General features: G+C 35.8%; 1 protein-coding gene across 1 annotated transcript in view; it reads right to left on the minus strand.

Moving 5' to 3' along the window:
- The window catches only part of WDSUB1 (WD repeat, sterile alpha motif and U-box domain containing 1), a 46,131-nt gene extending 30,296 nt beyond the window's left edge, over positions 1-15,835 (minus strand). The window contains exons 1-4 of the mRNA XM_012655832.1: positions 15,414-15,835; positions 13,271-13,455; positions 9,627-9,719; positions 6,853-6,946 (exon numbers count right to left, since the gene is read on the minus strand). Of these exons, the coding sequence (XP_012511286.1) occupies positions 6,853-6,946; positions 9,627-9,719; positions 13,271-13,455; positions 15,414-15,811 (770 nt within the window). The 5' untranslated portion in view covers positions 15,812-15,835. The remainder of the gene's footprint in view (positions 1-6,852; positions 6,947-9,626; positions 9,720-13,270; positions 13,456-15,413) is intronic.
- Positions 15,836-17,998: the final 2,163 nt, after the last annotated feature.

Below are 17,998 nucleotides of genomic sequence, written 5' to 3' on the forward strand. Positions count from 1 at the left end.
AAATATGTATATTATATGTAATATTCAATAAACATATCAATTATATCCCAAACATAAGCAATAAATGCTTTACCTGCATTTTCTTATTTAAAATTCATAACAATTTAATGACAGAAATGCTATCATATACTTCATTTATAATTCAGACAACGAAGCAGAGAAGACATGGAACTAGAACTTGTTCAAGGTCACACGGCTAGTAAACAGCAAAGCTGGGATTAAAACCCGGTTCTATATGATCCTAAAACCCATGTTTCTGAATTTTACAATTAATTGCTAGAATATCTTCCCCCATGAATACATTAAAACTGATTCATAATAGGCACATACCCCGATAGTTTTATCCTAAAAACTTAGAAAGCAGATGGCATGGCTATTCAAATTTCCCTAAAGTTCTCACAAGACATCTAATTTCAAGCAATACAATATCTGATAACCTTCCATGACAAACAAATTGCAAAATGTCCTTTCAAGTTACTAAATGAACTTACTCAATTGTAGCAATTGCAGAGAGTAGGGGGGAAAAAAAGATGATTTGGATTTGGGGAAAGGTGACCTTAAATCTTCTTCTGGTAGTCATTACTGAGCAACAGAGAGTTGTTCATTAAAGCCACTGATACATGACAATAAAACTCTCACATATTTACAAAACAGGTAAAATATAAAAAGCATCTTGTTGAGGAGAGAGGGAACATTTACTTCTCATCCCTTCTGGAGTAAGATTTCTGGCCTCCTTCCTCCCTCTCTTGCTTAGCAAGAAAGGAATTACAGAGGACTGGAGAGTTTGGGGGAAGATGCTGGGCCATGTGGCTCAGCCCCTTCTGATCTTTCTTCTGATCTGCCCCCTACAGGGGCATTTGCAGTGGTCTGTGCTGACCAAGAGTAGGTGGGCAAGTTGGTTGCAGATTGAAAGTCAGGTTATCCACTCTGTCAGTCTATCTGTCCTTTATTTTTCTCTCTCATTGGTTTTCAACTTAAGGAGAAGAAAAGAGGGTGTTAGTTATTAAACTTTCAAAACCCTAACAATCGTGGGCATTTTAAGAACTGGTTTCCAAGGAATCTGAACTACTGAGACTTTATGGAAAGGGGCACCTTCTATCTTAAGGACTGGCCCTTCTTGTTTGAATAGAAGCTAATACATATTTGTTTTATCTGGTTGGATCAAGAGAAGTAGGGTGGAACAAAAGACAAATTCTGCTAAGGGGCTAGAGGAAAGTTATCAGAAATGTGGAGAAAGTTGAAGGTAAAAAAACTTCCTACATGTTTTGCTACATGACATGTGATGCCATCATAGCTCTGAGGGCCAATGGAATGTGAGCAGATATGAAAACCCAGGTGCCTTCTGCTATGCCGGACACTGAAAAGACCTTCAAAGATGTAAAATAATGCCACTTTTCTCACTATATTTAATTTCTCCTTTAAAAAAGCTAATATGCGATAAGTGTATTATTGTTGGTTTTAAATGAATTTTAAAATACTTTAGAATCTTCTTGATTTTATTTTCTAATATTATAAATAGTGATAGATATAACCCACATGAGCAAAAGGCTCTTTGGGGTCCTCAATAACTTTTTAGAGCGTTAAGGAATCTTAAGACCAAAAAGTTAGAACCACTGATCTAAATCATGCGTCAGTTCTTTACTTCATCATTAGCACCCATCTCCCATAGCCAGGCCTAGCAAGTTAGAAATACTTTAAAAGCTTCAGTAGTTCTTCTAAATTTGCTAGATAAAGTTTGAACAAGTTCTAACAACATCCTAGGTCCTCTATCATCTTTACAACCTATTTTTCTGGCCTCATTTCCCTTTATTCCTTTTTATGTTTATCACACATTTTAATCTACTCAAGAATTTCCTGCCTCTTGGAATGCCCTGTTTGCCAATCCTCCCATATCTGCATGTGAACTCTATACTGCCTTTTACACGGTATCTATCTATGCCTTATACACCTTCCTTAGCATACCTTTTGACCTACAATCGCACTCTGTTGTTCATTCATTTTTCCTATCTAGCCATTTAATCCATCTTTTATCCTACTCACTTTTTTTCCAGTCACCCTCTTTCTCATATGTATCCAATCTATCTTACCAATGACTTTTAGTTACAAATGGAATTTATTGTTAACTAATTGATTTGTTCTTATGTATCCACTCACCAAGTATGGTTTAAACATGTCTGTTAATTCTTCTAAAAAACTGTTTATATTTCCAACTAATTCATTTTCCTGTATGTTTATCAAATAAACTAAGACTATTCAGAAAAATATTTGAATGTGACCTTGAGCAACAATACACACCCCAAATCATTTAACAGTGTAAACTTCCACTTATCCAGAATGATTGGGAAAGGTATATTCCAGTTAATGTAAGGTTAGTTACCCAAGAGTCACATATATACAAACTGACAAAGAATTACAATGCTATAAAATGAACTTAACACAAAACAATATTGAATATTACTTAATACTTCTTCCATGATTTAGAGGGTAAGGATATGTCAGGATCTGGCAGTGTTATTAGGTTATCACCATGAACATTAACTATCGGAAAGAGACTTAAAGTATCTTCAAGAGCACAGTGTCTTATACTTCCTTTTATATGCCCTATTGCAACTGGCAGACAGCAGGGCACACAAGAGAACCACAAATACTTGTTGAATTTCATATAATCATTTGTCAATTAACCTGTCCCCCAAAACAACGGAAGGAAATCAGTTTTATTTGCTTAAATTTTCCACTGATTTAAATTCTAGGTCAAAGGGGAATTACATAAATGCTTTCTGATGATAAACAATATTCATCTTTTGAGATGAAAAAGCCACATCTAAAACAATGGCAACATAACTAATTATTTGGCTGACTGTTTGACAAGAATTGGAGCACATGCGGAAAAGAACCAATAGGCTTAATCCAGATGTTTCAAGCAGAGGTTAGGAGCCTAAATGTCTTTGCTGGGGCGAAAGCTGCTGTGAAGAGCCATGAATGTTAGGGGTTGGAATGCTACGGCCTGAGAGATCAGACAGGAAAGTTTTAGAACATCTATCTAGTGGCAAGAAGGAGAAAACATACAGAAGTATTCAAAACGAAAAGAGTATACAATTACCTAACACAATAAAGCTTAATTAAAAATTTCAACACAGAACTGGAAATCATAAACAGTGACACAGACTTGAAAAAATAGCCAAATAGAAATTCTTAATACCAAAAAATAAAATAAGCAAAATTAAGAACCTCAATGCACCAGTTTAATATCACATTAGCTGAAGAGGGAATTAGTAAAGGGGATATCATTCAGAATGAAGAATAAGAAACAGAAGAAAACAGAAATAGAATAAAAACATAAAAGTAAGAACAAAAGGCAGGCCGGGCCTGGTGGCTCACGCCTGTAATCCTAGCACTCTGGGAGGCTGAGGCGGGCGGATTGTTTGAGCTCAGGAGTTCGAAACCAGCCTGAGCAAGAGCGAGACCCTGCCTCTACTAAAAATAGAAAGAAATTAATCGGACAACTAAAAATATATAGAAAAAATTAGCCGGGCATGGTGGCGCATGCCTGTAATCCCAGCTACTCGGGAGGCTGAGGCAGAAGGATCACTTGAGCCCAAGAGTTTGAGGTTGCTGTGAGCTAGGCTGACGCCACAGCACTGTAGCCCGGGCAAAAGAGTGAGACTCTGTCTCAAAAAAAAAAAAAAAAAACGAATAAAAGGCAAAGTTTAGAGTGAGAAGGGATAACCTGCATTTAATTGGAGTCCCAGAATTAGAGGAGGAAAGGGACAGAGGCAATATTTAAAGAGATAATAAATAAGAATGTCCCAAAACTGATTAAACATCATTCCACAGATTTAAGAAGCTCAATGAATTCCAAGCAAACTAAATAAAAAGAAACTCATATGTAGGTACATCAAAGTGAATGTGCAGAAAACCACAAATAGAAAACTTCACAAGCAACCAGAGAAAAAAATATGAATTACATCCAAAGGAACAACTGTTAGAGTGAAACTAACTTCTCTACAGAAATTCACAAGAATAATATGTTGTCTTTGTTCCAACAAAGCAAGCAAGGCTGGTTTAACATTTGAAAATCAGTGTAATTCACCCCACAAATGGAGCAAAAAAAAAAAAAAAATTATATCATCTCAAAAGATGCAGGAAAAATCATCTGATGAAATACAACACTCTTTCATGATTAAAAAACAAAAAACTCTTACAAACTAGAACACAGGAGCTAATAAAGCCTATCTCCCCAAACCTACAATCATCATACTTAATAATGAAAGCTTTCTCTCTGTAGTAAAGAATCAGATAAGGAGGCCTGTTATCACTATTTCCATTATCCTGGTAGCATTAGCCAGTTCAGTAAGGCATAGAAGATAGCAAAGGTGTAAGGATAAGGAAGGGACAAAACCATCATTATTTACAAATGATATGATTTTGTACACAGAAAATCCAAAATAAGAAACTGTATAGATAAATCCATTTTATTTGCATATATATTTCCTTATATCAGCCATATCTTTTGTAATCACAACAATAAAAAAATTAAGTGCCTAGAAATAAGTCTACTAAAAAATAAACAGGACCTCTAGAGAGAATTACTGAAATTAAAAGACAAATAAATGGAGAAATATGCCATATTCATGGATTAGAAGACCCAATATCATAAAGATCTCAAATCTCCCCAAATTCATCAGATTCTATGCAATCCAAATCAAAATCCAAACAGGTTTGTGTGTGAAGGTAGGAATTGCGGCAACCTGACAAGCTGATTCTAAAACTTGTAAGAAAGTGTTAAGAGCCAGGAATAGCCAAAATATAAAGCGTTGGAAAGACAGATGGTATTAGAGCAAGGACAGATAAACAGAAAAACAGAACACAGTAACAGGCTGAGAAACAGACCCACATGTACATGGTCAGTGATTTCTAACAAGGGAGCATAACAAAATGGTGGAGAAAAGATGGTCTTATCAATAAATGGTGCTAGGACAACTGGATAGCCATAAGAAAAGAAATGAGGCCGGGCGCGGTGGCTCACGCCTGTAATCCTAGCTCTCTGGGAGGCCGAGGCGGGCGGATTGTTTGAGCTCAGGAGTTCAAAACCAGCCTGAGCAAGAGCGAGACCCCATCTCTACTAAAAATACAAAGAAATTATCTGGACAGCTAAAAATATATAGAAAAAATTAGCCTGGCATGGTGGCACATGTCTGTAGTCCCAGCTACTTGGGAGGCTGAGGCAGAAGGATCGCTTGAGCCCAGGAGTCTGAGGTTGCTGTGAGCTAGGATGACGCCACGGCACCCCAGCCCGGGCAAAAGAGTGAGACTCTGACTCAAAAAAACGAAACTGGATTCCTACTGCATATCACACACATAGTCAATTTTGTGAAAGGCAAAACAATGAAGGTTTTAAAAGATCATATAGGAAAGTATCTTCATGACCTCAGAACATAAAGAAACTAACTTCAGGCCGGGTGCAGTGGTTCATGCCTATAATCCTAGCACTCTGGGAGGCTGAGGCAGGAGGACTGCTTGAGCTCAGGAGTTTGAGACCAGGCTGAGCAAGAGTGAGACCCCATCTCTACTAAAAATAGAAAAATTAGCCAAGCATCATGATATGTGCCTGTTGTCCCAGCTATTCGGGAGGCTGAGGCAAGAGGATTACTTGAGCCCAGGAGTTTGAGGCTGCAGTGAGCTATGATGACACCACTGTACTCTACCTAGGGCAATAGAGCAAGACTGTCTCCAAAAAAAAAAAAAAGCAAGCAAGCAACTGACTATGTTAAAACTATGAACTGTGAAAAGGCAAATCCATGGGGTGGGAAAAGATATTTGCAACACATATAACCAACAAATGGTTCAAATATAAAAATACAAATACAAACAACAAATCAGTAAGAAAAAGATTACCCATTAAAAAAACTGGCAGGACACCACCATCCAAGGGATGGACACACTTGAAGCTCGGACTTGAGGGGGCGGGGGGCAAGGGCAACATATGTAACCTAAACATCTGTACCCCATAATATGCTGAAATAAAAAAAAAAACAAAACTGGCAGGAGACATAAACAGGTACTTTGTAAGAGAGAAAATACCTAAGGCCAATAAACTTGTAATAAGGTTCCAATCTCATTGTTTTAGGGAAATGCAAATTAGAACCACAGTAAGGTAATACTACACACCCATCAGAATGGCTAAAATTTAAAAGACCCACAATACCAAGTATAGGCTAGGATATGAAACAATACTGCTATAGAAGTATTAATTGTTCCACTATTTGGAAACAATTTGATGTTATTATATCTGCCAAAGTTGAAAACACAAATATTCTATGACCTAGCCACACCATTCCTATATAGGTATTTATCCTACAGAAATGCATGAATATGTGCAGCAGGAGATACAATATATTCATAGAATTATTACTGCAATGTTCCTAAACTGGAAACAATCCATATACCCATCAACATTAAAATGGATCATAATATGTTATATCCATACAATGGAATATTACACAGCAATGAAAATCAACAGATCACAGCTACATAATACAGTAATATGAATTAATGTCACAAGTATAATTGTTGGGTAAAGGAAGCCAGACACAAAATAATTCATATTGTATGATTTAAGTCAGTCAAAGAAAAAAACAGTATTGCATATGACCTGAGGTGTTGTAAACAGAAAGGGGCACTTGGAAGGGGTTTGGAGGGGCTTCTAGGGCAGAACCAGCAATGTTCTATTTTGACTTGAATAGTGGTTACATCATAGTAATTCATCAAGCTGTTCTTTTATGCTTTAAGTACTATTCTGTTTGTTCTATTTCATATCAAAATGGCTTAAGAAAATTAAACTAAATAGCTTACCCTGAGACTAGCATCTGCCCATCATGGGAAAAAGCACAAGCCAGAACAGGAGCACAGTGACCACTCAATGTACTTTTATGTTTTAATTCAAAACCTGCAAATAACAAGGTAAGAAAAATTAGCAAACTGACCATGCTTAGACTTTACTTTTAAGTCAACACTATTCCACTTATTTATTCAATAAACTTTGCCTAAAGGACACAAAATTAAAAATTCTTATGCAGCTCAGGTATCTATACATGTAAGCAAATAATTGGAATGCAGTATGATTAAGTGGTTTCAAAAGTCCAGCAATGGACTTAAAAAATAATGTGCTCAGCAAAGGCTAGATGGGGTGATTTCATGACCAACAAAATATTTTTAAACATTTAAACCATACAACAATTTTAGGATCTGATAAAAAGAAAATATGCCAATTGTCCAAAAGACTAAAAAAATTAATGCTTATATTTTTTTAAACATTAAGAAAATACATTCTCATTCTATAAAAATAATCAATGGCAATTTACACATCTTGTAATTCCAATACATCTTTATAACACTCCTACAAAATATGAACACGAAAATCCTTTTTATACTTTCCAGAATTATTGAAAATAAATATCACAACAATTTTAAAGGTAAACTGAGGGAATTCAATATATTTTGGTGACAACCAATAAAAATAATTATTAAGAAGTTGGGAGGGGGATATACCAAAAAACTCTTAAGAACTGATAAATGAATTCAGTAAAGTTGCAGGATACAAAATCAATATACAAAAATCAGTAGCATTTCTACACAGGAAGAACAAACTAGAAAAAGAAATCAAGGCAGCAATCCCATTTACAATAGCTATTAAAAAAACCCTACAAAAACACTGATGAAAGAAATCAAAGGGGATACAAATAGAAGACCCATACATCTATCTACTCCTCTTACAAATAAGCAATTAAGGTACAAATGATGATAAATGCTTTATGAAAAGGTTTTAACTATATATTTATAAACTGTTACATGTTTTTTAAAAGAGTCAGTGTAGAAAAATTTTCCAACAAATGTATGAAAGTCTTCAGTTCTGAACAATTATTAAAGACATTGTATTTAGGACATCCAGTGACTACTTATAGTTGCTTACCAGAGTTTTACTTCTGGTAAAGAACGAAGCAGAAGGAAGAGGTGGGATAGACCAGAGAAGTAAAGGAACTCTTACCCTCACCAGCATGTCATCCATTAAAAGAATTACTAAACATAAATAGGCAATAAAACTAAATTACTACCCAAAAAGAAATGTATTTATTTGCTGATAGTAGGCTCTTCTCTATACACTACCATAACTAGGAATCAAAATGTAGTTTGTGATTTAACCAAAGCTTAGTAGGTAACAAATAATATTTTGAGGCATCTGAATCAAGATGGCCAACTGACCACAAAATTTCAGTTCTCATTAAAATGCTACAGAGGGAATAAAGATATAAATGTACATTGATGAAGAAAGGGAAGAGGCATCAGCAAACCAGAAAACTGAAAGCAACTTTGGGAAGGCAGAAAGCAGATGAACTGATGAGGTAGTACAGCAGAACAGCAGCCAGAGTACAAGGGAGGGGGCTATAGCCAAGAAGAAAGTTGTTCTGCCCTAGAAAATCCCCCATGATTTAGGACTATCAACAGTCAGGGGAAAAGAAAATTAGAATGATACAAACATGACCTGAAAATAGGAAAATTAACTGAAAAGTCTGTATGTGGAACACTCAATGTCTACCTCTAATCCCCCCCAACCCCACCCTTAGTACACTACACAAAAGCCAGGTGCTTATCCCCCAGCAAAATCTTTCTAAGGAAAATACCAATTGCCTAGGGAGCTCTTGGACCACATGGACATCCACCACTCTCTTAAGCCCCCAAGCCCTCCCGCTTTAGGGCCAACTACCTACCTCCTCATGCTAAAGGGAAGCCAGCAACAATAAACCACCCATATGCCCAGAGCTTCTAAACATCTTACTATTATCTAATTCTTAAATGTAAATAGAATATTAAGCAAAAAAGGAGACCAAGAGCAAACAAAGATGATCAGGAAACAGAAGGGAACTTAAAACAAAAACTCCTAAGTGATATCCTGAGAGTTTTGAAATCTTACATTTGTAAAATAAAAGGACATTACAAAAAGGAAACAAAGAGGATGATCAGCTTTTAGAAACTGAAAATATGATTGATGAGATAAAAAATTCAAAAGAAGGTTAAAATAAAAAGCTGAGCAATTTTTCCATAAAGTAGAAAAGAGAGATAAATGTGGGGAAAATAAACACAGCACTCAATTAATGGGAGTTATAAAAAGAGAAGAAAGTACAGAAGGAATTATTAAAGAAATAACATAAAGGAATACTGTATTCCGAAACTGATCATAAGCTTCTTAACTGAAAGGGTCACCTGAGGGAATAGAACGATGCATGGGGAAAAGATGCACACACTGTCAAAAAGCAGTAACAACAGTGAACAAAAAAATAAATAGTAATACAAACAATGTTTACAGAAATTGCAAACCACCAAAAGAGTGGAAAACCAAAAGCAAAGTGGTCACCTCTGGTGAGCAGGAATGTGCATGGTAGCAGGAGGGGTAAGGTCATAATCAGCAGTGAGCACCTGATTTTTAAATCGTGTATTACTTTGATCAAAAGCTTCTTAAAACATATTTTACAATCACTTTTAGGTATCTAGGATACCTTCAGTAAAAAGATTAAATAGAAATTTTATCCAGATCACAAATAATTTTAGAGAAGTACTAGTTGTATACATACCTAAGACATGGGTAAAAGAAACAACCCAAATTTTGATTTGGCAATCTTGTCCACATGATGCCAATCGAAAAAACTGGAGGCCTTGTTCTCCATCTAAACATTTGTTAAAAATAAATGCAAAGAATTAATAAAACATTTAAACCAAAATATTTTCAATTTATTATACTGAGATTTGTTAATTCTATTGACTTAAACAATATTAGTAACTTACACCATCTAGTGAAATGTCAATTAAAGAATTTCTTTTAAACAAGGTACTACATAGGATTACAATTTTAGTCCTGAAGTTGCTACCATAAAATGCCTTTTATTTACCTTCCACTAAGAATACAACCCAAGGCTGCAAGTACCAATATTGAACCACTAAGGAGAGTACCCTCCAACTCAATTTTAAAGCCTGCGACACTAGCATTGATGGGAAAAATTAGGAAGAAAAGCCAGCTATGATTAAGAATGTTAAATGCTTAATCATTCTCAACTTTTTTTTTTAAGACATATCAATTTCTTAAAAGCCTGATCTATAATTCACATGGATAATAATGGGAACTTTTTCCCATTTGATTTAATCATGGCAAAGGCTGAAATTATATAAATCCAAAATAACATCAACTCAGCCCTTTCGGTCAAAAATATTATACAATTTAGGGAAAGCAATCAGTTCAATGGTGTTTAAAAAAAAAAAAAACCCTACTAGTTTATGCCTAAAATAATTTCAGTGTATAATTACATATCTACTAAATTAAGTTCCTAAATATGTGTCGGTAATGTAAATATTGGTATCATCAACTCAGTTTTACAGGCATTCCACCTCATACCACACATGTAGTTTCATCAAAGGGAGTTTGACACTTATATGCAGTAAAACACAATTAAGAAAGCTAATACACATCTTAAGATTGCACTCTACTTTTCAAATATTCAGTATACGGTATTAATTTATATACCTGGGTATGTAAGTTTTTTATAAAGATGCTCTCTGCCTCACTGAAGTACATATAGTTCATTAACAAACAACAAATTAACTTCCATTTCATTGAAAGTTTTTCTAACTCCATGGGATTTCAACAGCACTTCTGTTTTTGTAACAGAGATTCCCCAAAGGGTATTCTTTCTATGAGAGATCTTGATGGATGTAAGCAATTTCTGATAATCATTAAGTCTTTTTAAGGTAAAACATTTTACTCAATAAATGACTGAGAGTAAAACATTTATATATTAGACCTGATTAGCAAAACTTTCTTTTCACTGTTTCTTGACTAAATAGATTCTTTGAATTCTGAAGTTCTTTTGGTAAGAATTCAGCTAAGACAATGGAAAATTGCGGAGCTTAAAATATGCCTATGTTCGGTATCTAAATATAATATTTAGAAATAGACTTTTCTTCAGGAAAAATATCTAAATTGCATTAATAACCTAGCCCAAGATTTACCATTTAAAAACGAGAGAATTGATCATTTTCATTGGGTGCAAATGGGATTATTTGTCCTTATTTAAGCAAAATGTCACAAGTCAATGTCGTAACTATTTATAGATATTAATACCAAATTAAATAACAAAATTATATACTTTTTTAAGTAAAGTAGTTCTCAAAAATTTCTATAAATCATTTTTAAAGCATGTATCAATCTGTTTCAGGGAATTTACACATAAGGTTAACATCTATTTCAACAGAAGCACTAAACAAACTAAAGAAAGCACAGATTAAAATTATACTGAGAGAAATGTATACTGAAATATGCTCTAAAGGCAGGGTAGGGATATAGGTATTACTTATTTCAGAATCTCACATAGAATTCTCTGCCTGGTTTAGTGAACCTTTCCTAACTCCATAAGCTGCTGATCTCTCGAAAAGCAAAACAAAGAAGCCCTAGTTTTACTCTAATATTAACTAATATATTAATAATAATGGTATTTTTATTGGAAATCTATTTTCAGATCATTTAGAATGAAAAAAGAAACCTAATCTCTCCATGTTTATATAATTCATCAAAGATTCATTGAGTGCCTATAAAATGTGGAAAAGTTACCACAGAAATGGAAGAAATGGTTCTTGTTTGTTACAAACTATTCTTAGAATAAAATAGCACACAATATATTAAACGAATGAATTGTCTTAATTAATATAAGAACAGGTTAATGAAAAGAAAATTTATCATTTCAGCAAATCACTAAAAGGAATCTTACCCATCAATCTACATTTCAAGGCCCACTGTGTACCAGTCACTGAAGAAAACAGACCTAGGTCCTGCCTACAAGGAGCTTACAAGCTAACAGGAAAACACTATTGAACGTTATCTATGTAAATAAGAACTGTAATCTTTCTGTAAGTACTGTAAAAGAAAAATAAAGTGTTCAAATAAAAGATTGTATCAAAATGATACAGATTTAGTGGGGAGAGGGGTTGTAAGAGCGGGGTGGGGGTTCATCTGAAGTGATTTTTCAGCCTAAATCTAAAGGATGAAGAAGCAAACCAGGTGAAGCATCCACATGTAAAAACCCTTGGAAAAATCTTAGAAACATTCTGGGAATGAAAGGTGGCCAGTGAGGCAAAAAAGAATGCATGAGGCCAAGAGTCATTTGATATTAGGGTGAAACAGAACATGCAAAGTACTTATAAGCTTTGCTTTGGGGATTTTATCTTACCTTAATGGTATTTTAACAAGCCATTGATAACGTCTGAAACAAGGGAATGCCAAAACCATCCTGTCTGCTGTCTGGACCTGTGCTATCCAGCAGGCAGTGGCTAGCCATATGTGGGTACTGAACACTTGAAATGCAGCTAGTCCAAACTGAAATGTGCTATAATATACACACCAGATTTCAAAGATTTAGTACAAAAAAGGGCAAGGTATCTTATTAATATTTACTGATTATCAATTATTGAAAAAACATCATAAATACACTGGGTAAAAAATATATTATTAAAATTAATTTTATCTACTACTACAAAATTTTTAATTTACCTACATGGCTCATGTTATATTGCTATGGACAGCAATAGTCTGGCAACAGGACTGGAAGGGGCAAAAGCAGAACTTCCATCCTAACATAGAAAATAAAAATTAAAAAAGAAAACTTCCAGCATGGGTGACAGAGCAAGACCCTATCTCTTAAAAAAAAAAAAAACCTTTCAAATTCCTTTTATCTATTTAAACCCAAGATATTATATCTATATTCAGGAGGTTTTTTTCCTTCTTTTTGAAAAAGTAATTGTGTTGTCAAACATCTTATTTTATAAATTTCACCTCTGGAAGATTAAGTTAGCAAATGGAAAATGTGGCATCTGTTTCCAATTTTCTTTTCCAATTTTTTAATGTCACATTTCTATTTGAATACCTACAGTGTATTTTTAAAAATCATAATAAAACCAATAGGGTTAATCCTCTAAGTTGCTATATTCGAAGAATCCGAATCTTTTGTACCAAGTTAAATCACCCCCTACACATACTAAAGAAGGTGATTTCTCCCTGTATTTCTTCATGATTTCATTTTGATCAAAAAAAGAGAGAAGGATAATCCCTTCAAAGGAATAAATTAGGAGGGCTCCTCACTTTACTAATGACGAAATGAAACAGAATAAAAGTCATATATAGTACAAATTATGAATAGGAATTTCAAGTGCTTAAAAGAGTAAAATAACTAACCAGAAACTGGCTGTGAAGAAAAATTGCAGCAGGTAATTCCAAGATCATGTGCTTTTTCACTGTGCAGACACCTCATTTTATCATCCCACACTGTTAAATCTCCACATGAGGAGCCAGTGACAAGGAGGTTTCCATTAGGAGAAAATGCACAGGCTCCTAAGGAACCATCCTTAACACTACCACATCTGAAACAAAAGCAAAAAGGGGGTTTTCATTTTAGAGCATCTTTTACATTATTGCCCAATTTCTAAAAGCAGCTTGATATAGTAAAATGAATAAATGGCTATCACGGAAATAGAGAGAAAGGACAACTGATGTCTACAAAAATATCATTTATATGCTATAAACTGAAATATGCTTTCTAAAAGGAAGTGAGGATTTATACATCTTAATATGCCTACATGTAATTATAGGGCTCCAAAGTCCACATATCTTCATATTTTGCCATGTGGCAAGTCAGTATAAACACATTAAAATCTACAAAACTTAAAAAAAAAAAAAAGGCAACAACCAACAATATCAACTGTAGCCAAACATTTTTTTAAAAACGTAAGACAAAAACTATTTTCGTTGAAAAACATGTTATTGGAGTCAAAGTTCTCTCACCTTCTGTATTAAAATCACACAGAAGCAATGCTAACGCTTTTCATCTCATCTGCAAATATAAATTCTTTAAGAAAAGAAAATGCTGTGAACAAGTTATCTTAGGAAGACAGGGAAGCACTGTGCTGACAATATTATTTTCTCAATTAGGAAAAATAGGCTGTTAACACAACAATTAGTGCAGTGTCCCATCCAGCAGGGAATCATTTTTATAATACACCATTAACTACAATACTTTAGGGATAGTTAGGCTATAGAGCCAGAAATCATCACAGGATAAATGAAAAAACAAGAAAAAGTTTCCTTGGCTACCAGCTGTTACTTCATTCATATAAAACATTTTGTTCCTTCCGTTCTTTCTCTTTAAACTAAGCGTTTATTTACAGAATTTAAAACATATCACCTTCTTCAACTGGAAGACTAAGCTTAAGTGAGAGCATCAGTTGTTGACCAGCTGGCATTTGTGCTCTGAAAGATGTTGGGAGGTAGGAGTAGGGGGAAGTACATTAGGTTATTGTAGTTGAAAACACTTAAATGGTCTTTAATGTACTTAATGTCACCTGAAAGTGACTAAAATGATAACTTTTGTTATGTATTTTTTATCACACTATAAATAAAAATGTATGATTACAATGTTGGTACGTTTCAACGTAACATTACCAATGTAAATTAATTGATGCATTTTTTTCCAAAACTTTTGCTGAGGTTTTTGTTTTTTTTTTTTTTTGTAGAAATGATAAATTACACACCATCACACCAGTCACGAAGTTCTTTCTTCTGGTCTTGGTCATTCATCCAGCAAGAATCCTAGTCAGGGAAATAGCTGTTACCTCTGAAGTTTGATTTACCTATCATTACTTTCTTATTGAGAACACTTGAGCCACAAGTGACCCACCAATAAAGCCTAAAATCACTGAACTTTATTCAAAAGACTGTTTTTACCTAACTCTTACAGTAAAAATCCAGAAGAGTCTAAGAAGATGAACTCTTATTTTAAAAAAAAGACTGAAATTTAAAACTCTCAGAGCCAAGCAAATCTACTATAAAAATTTCTTTCTTTTTTTTTTTTTTTTTAAGAGACAGGGTCCCAATCTGTCACCCAGGCTAGAGTTCAGTGGTGCAATCACAGCTCACTACAGCCTCAAACTCCTGGGCTCCAGCAATACTCCTGCCTCAGCCTCCCAAGCTGCTAGGATTACAGGCGCACCCGACCATACCCAGCTAATTTTTTGTAGAGATGGGGTCTATGTTGCCCAGGCCAGTCTTCAACTCCTGGTCTCAAGTGATCCTCTGGCCTCAGCCTCCCAAAGTGAGGGGATTATAGGCATGAGCCACCACGCCCAGCCCCAGAATCACATTAAACACCTCTCTAGTTTTTTGACCTTTAGAAGACAGGTTAAAATATTTTTCTTTGTGCTGTCTGAAAACTGTCTGCTTCCTAAAGCCACCAAAATATTTTGCTTTCTGTTTTGTGTGTGTGTGTATGTGTTTTATACCTACTCAATAAGATTAAAAACAGGAAGGATTTAAATATTCATACCTATATAACTTGTATGACTGTGCATTCCACAAAACAACAGTTCCGTCAGCCGCCCCTGATGCCACACAAGTGGAGTCTGGGGAAAACTGGCAGACTCTCACAGGGCTACCACTAGGCTGTTCCATCACTGCCAGAGTCTGTCCATTTTGAGTATTCCATAGGACAGTGGTACCATCTGTTGAACATGAAGCCAAAATATGTCCTGAAGGGGAGAAACAGCAGCAGTGGACAGCATAGGTGTGAAACTTCAATGGAGAGTGCGGCAGTTCAGTAAAGTCACTTAAGGAGTACAGACGAATTGTTTTGTCCAAGGAGCAAGTAGCCAAAAGGGAAATGGAGAAGGCACAGCAGTTGACATCATCACCATGATCAGCTAATGTGTGAATTAGTTTCACCATGTTCTTTACTGGAAATAAAACAGCCTGTAATTTTTAAGTAGATAAAGGTTACTTCATCCTAGGAATCAGAAAATGCAACTCAAATCCATATAAAAAGGCCAAAATCAATGTAATAATTTGTTCAATGAAAGCTCCTATAATATTTTTAAAGGACAATCTATTGCTTGGGATAAGGATAACTTGGAGAGACAAAAAACATTTGTAAGACTATAACCTCTGACGATGATGACAGTCACCACTACCATACCAATGAAGTACCACAACTCCTGAAAAAGAAACTTGTAAAATAACTTCAAACTGATTTGATGTTGAACTTTCAAAACCTAAGGTATTTATTCCACCTTCAAAGCCTTTCCCATAACTAATTAATTCCCAACACTGCCTCGTTCCAGATCTAATCTCAACTCAAAAACAAATTTTCTATTTTAACAAACTGTCTCAGCTGCTCCTTCCACAGGGTGGAGCAAAGGCTATTTGTTCTGCCTTTAAGATGCAACTGTAGGATTTGCTCATAAAAAACAAAGGTCTCACTGAAAATTTAAGTGGCAGTGTTGAAAGCTATCTTGTCATGGTTTGTCATTTGTCTGATAAATAATAAAATGATATAAAAGATTTGAGGTGATGAACCTACTCTGGATAAATCAAGGAAACCAAGAGAAGAAAACCAGAGAGACAAAAAACGGACTTCGCCAGAGTGCACGCAAAAATAAACTTACAAATTCAAAATAAAATCCAAACTCCTCACCATGGCAAATAAAACCTTCTGTGATCTGATTCTTGCCTGCCCACTTCTCAGACCTTAACTCTTGCCACCCTCCCTCACTTCTTTCCATCCTCCCCAGCCAAATTCATCCCAGTCTTCCACCTTCGTAAAAGCAGTTTTCTTGAAATGAAATGCTCTTCCCTCTGCTCTTGGGATCCTATTTGTCATTCAGATCTCAATTTCAGTGTCCATCTTCAGAGAGGGTTTCCCTAAAGTACCCACTCTCCAGGCTAGCACATTCTATTTTAATTCTCAGCATAGCAATTACCACCATCATCAGATATTTGTTTTCTTCCCTAAATTCCAAAGGAGTGGGTATTTTATCACTTTTGTTCATTTCTGTATCCATATTATGTAAAACTGTGTCAAGCACCTAACATGTTCAAATAAATATTTTTTATTTTGTTCAAACCCAACTGAGTTCCAACCTTTAAATATTATATATGGAATACAATATGAAATGATTAGAAAATAAATCTACCAAAATCAAAATATAAATATACACACATGTATATGTGACAATGAAAAAATGGTTTGGAATGAAGCAGTAATCAGCCCTGAAGGGATAAGTATAACTTTGACTTGTAAAATACATGATCTTTTGTCCTAATCTTATTTATGGAAATCTCTACAAAAAAAAATTTACAAATGGAACATGCCTTTTCCCACCTTCACTTTATCCCCAAAAGTTCAGCCTCTTTTTGTCAAACATAAACTCCAATAAGGTCTAAAAAAACAAACACAAAAGTTTCTGGGAGATTATCGCCTGAATTACCGCACTGAAAACAACAGATCAGGTGGTGCTTTCTGGAGAACTCCCCAAATCCCAACTGTGCAAGTGCACACACAGGTGATTTTCCAAACAAACTTTGGCTTTCTCTCCCCTGTGGCACTCAGCTCCCTCTGCAGTTTGAGTCCAGACAGCTGGAAACACCGTGGCCATCGACAGCTTAACAGTTTTGAAAAGCGCCCTCAGGCCTTCCCCTACCTGCCGGGGTGTGGGCGTCCACTTGGGCCTCGGCTGCCACGCCAAACGCTGACCCCCTGCGCGAAGCGGGTCAACCGGCCAGTGTAAACACACTCATCCCACCTAATCCGAAGCAAACCCCAAATACGCCCCACGCTAAAGCCCGCGACTTACTCCCCCCGGCACCAAATGACCAAAGATGTGCCCAACTCTCAGAACCAGCCGGGCCTCTGTGGACTGAGGAGTCCGAGGCAAAAGGGAGGCCTCGGACGCCGGGTCACCCCGCGGCGGGCTTGGGCAACACCCAGCTGGGGCTTCTACCGACGCCGGCAGGATCCGCCCAGCCCCGGGCCGAGGCGACACGACCGCGCCGCGGAGCCCTTAGAGTCCCAGTTGGGCCCTACCGCACGCTTAAAACAGGATTCCAGGGAACGGGAAATTCAGACGCCCCGAGCGA

The sequence above is a fragment of the Propithecus coquereli genome, unplaced genomic scaffold (assembly GCF_000956105.1).
Source record: "Propithecus coquereli isolate 6110/MARCELLA unplaced genomic scaffold, Pcoq_1.0 Scaffold49, whole genome shotgun sequence".
NCBI classification, from domain to species: domain Eukaryota; kingdom Metazoa; phylum Chordata; class Mammalia; order Primates; family Indriidae; genus Propithecus; species Propithecus coquereli.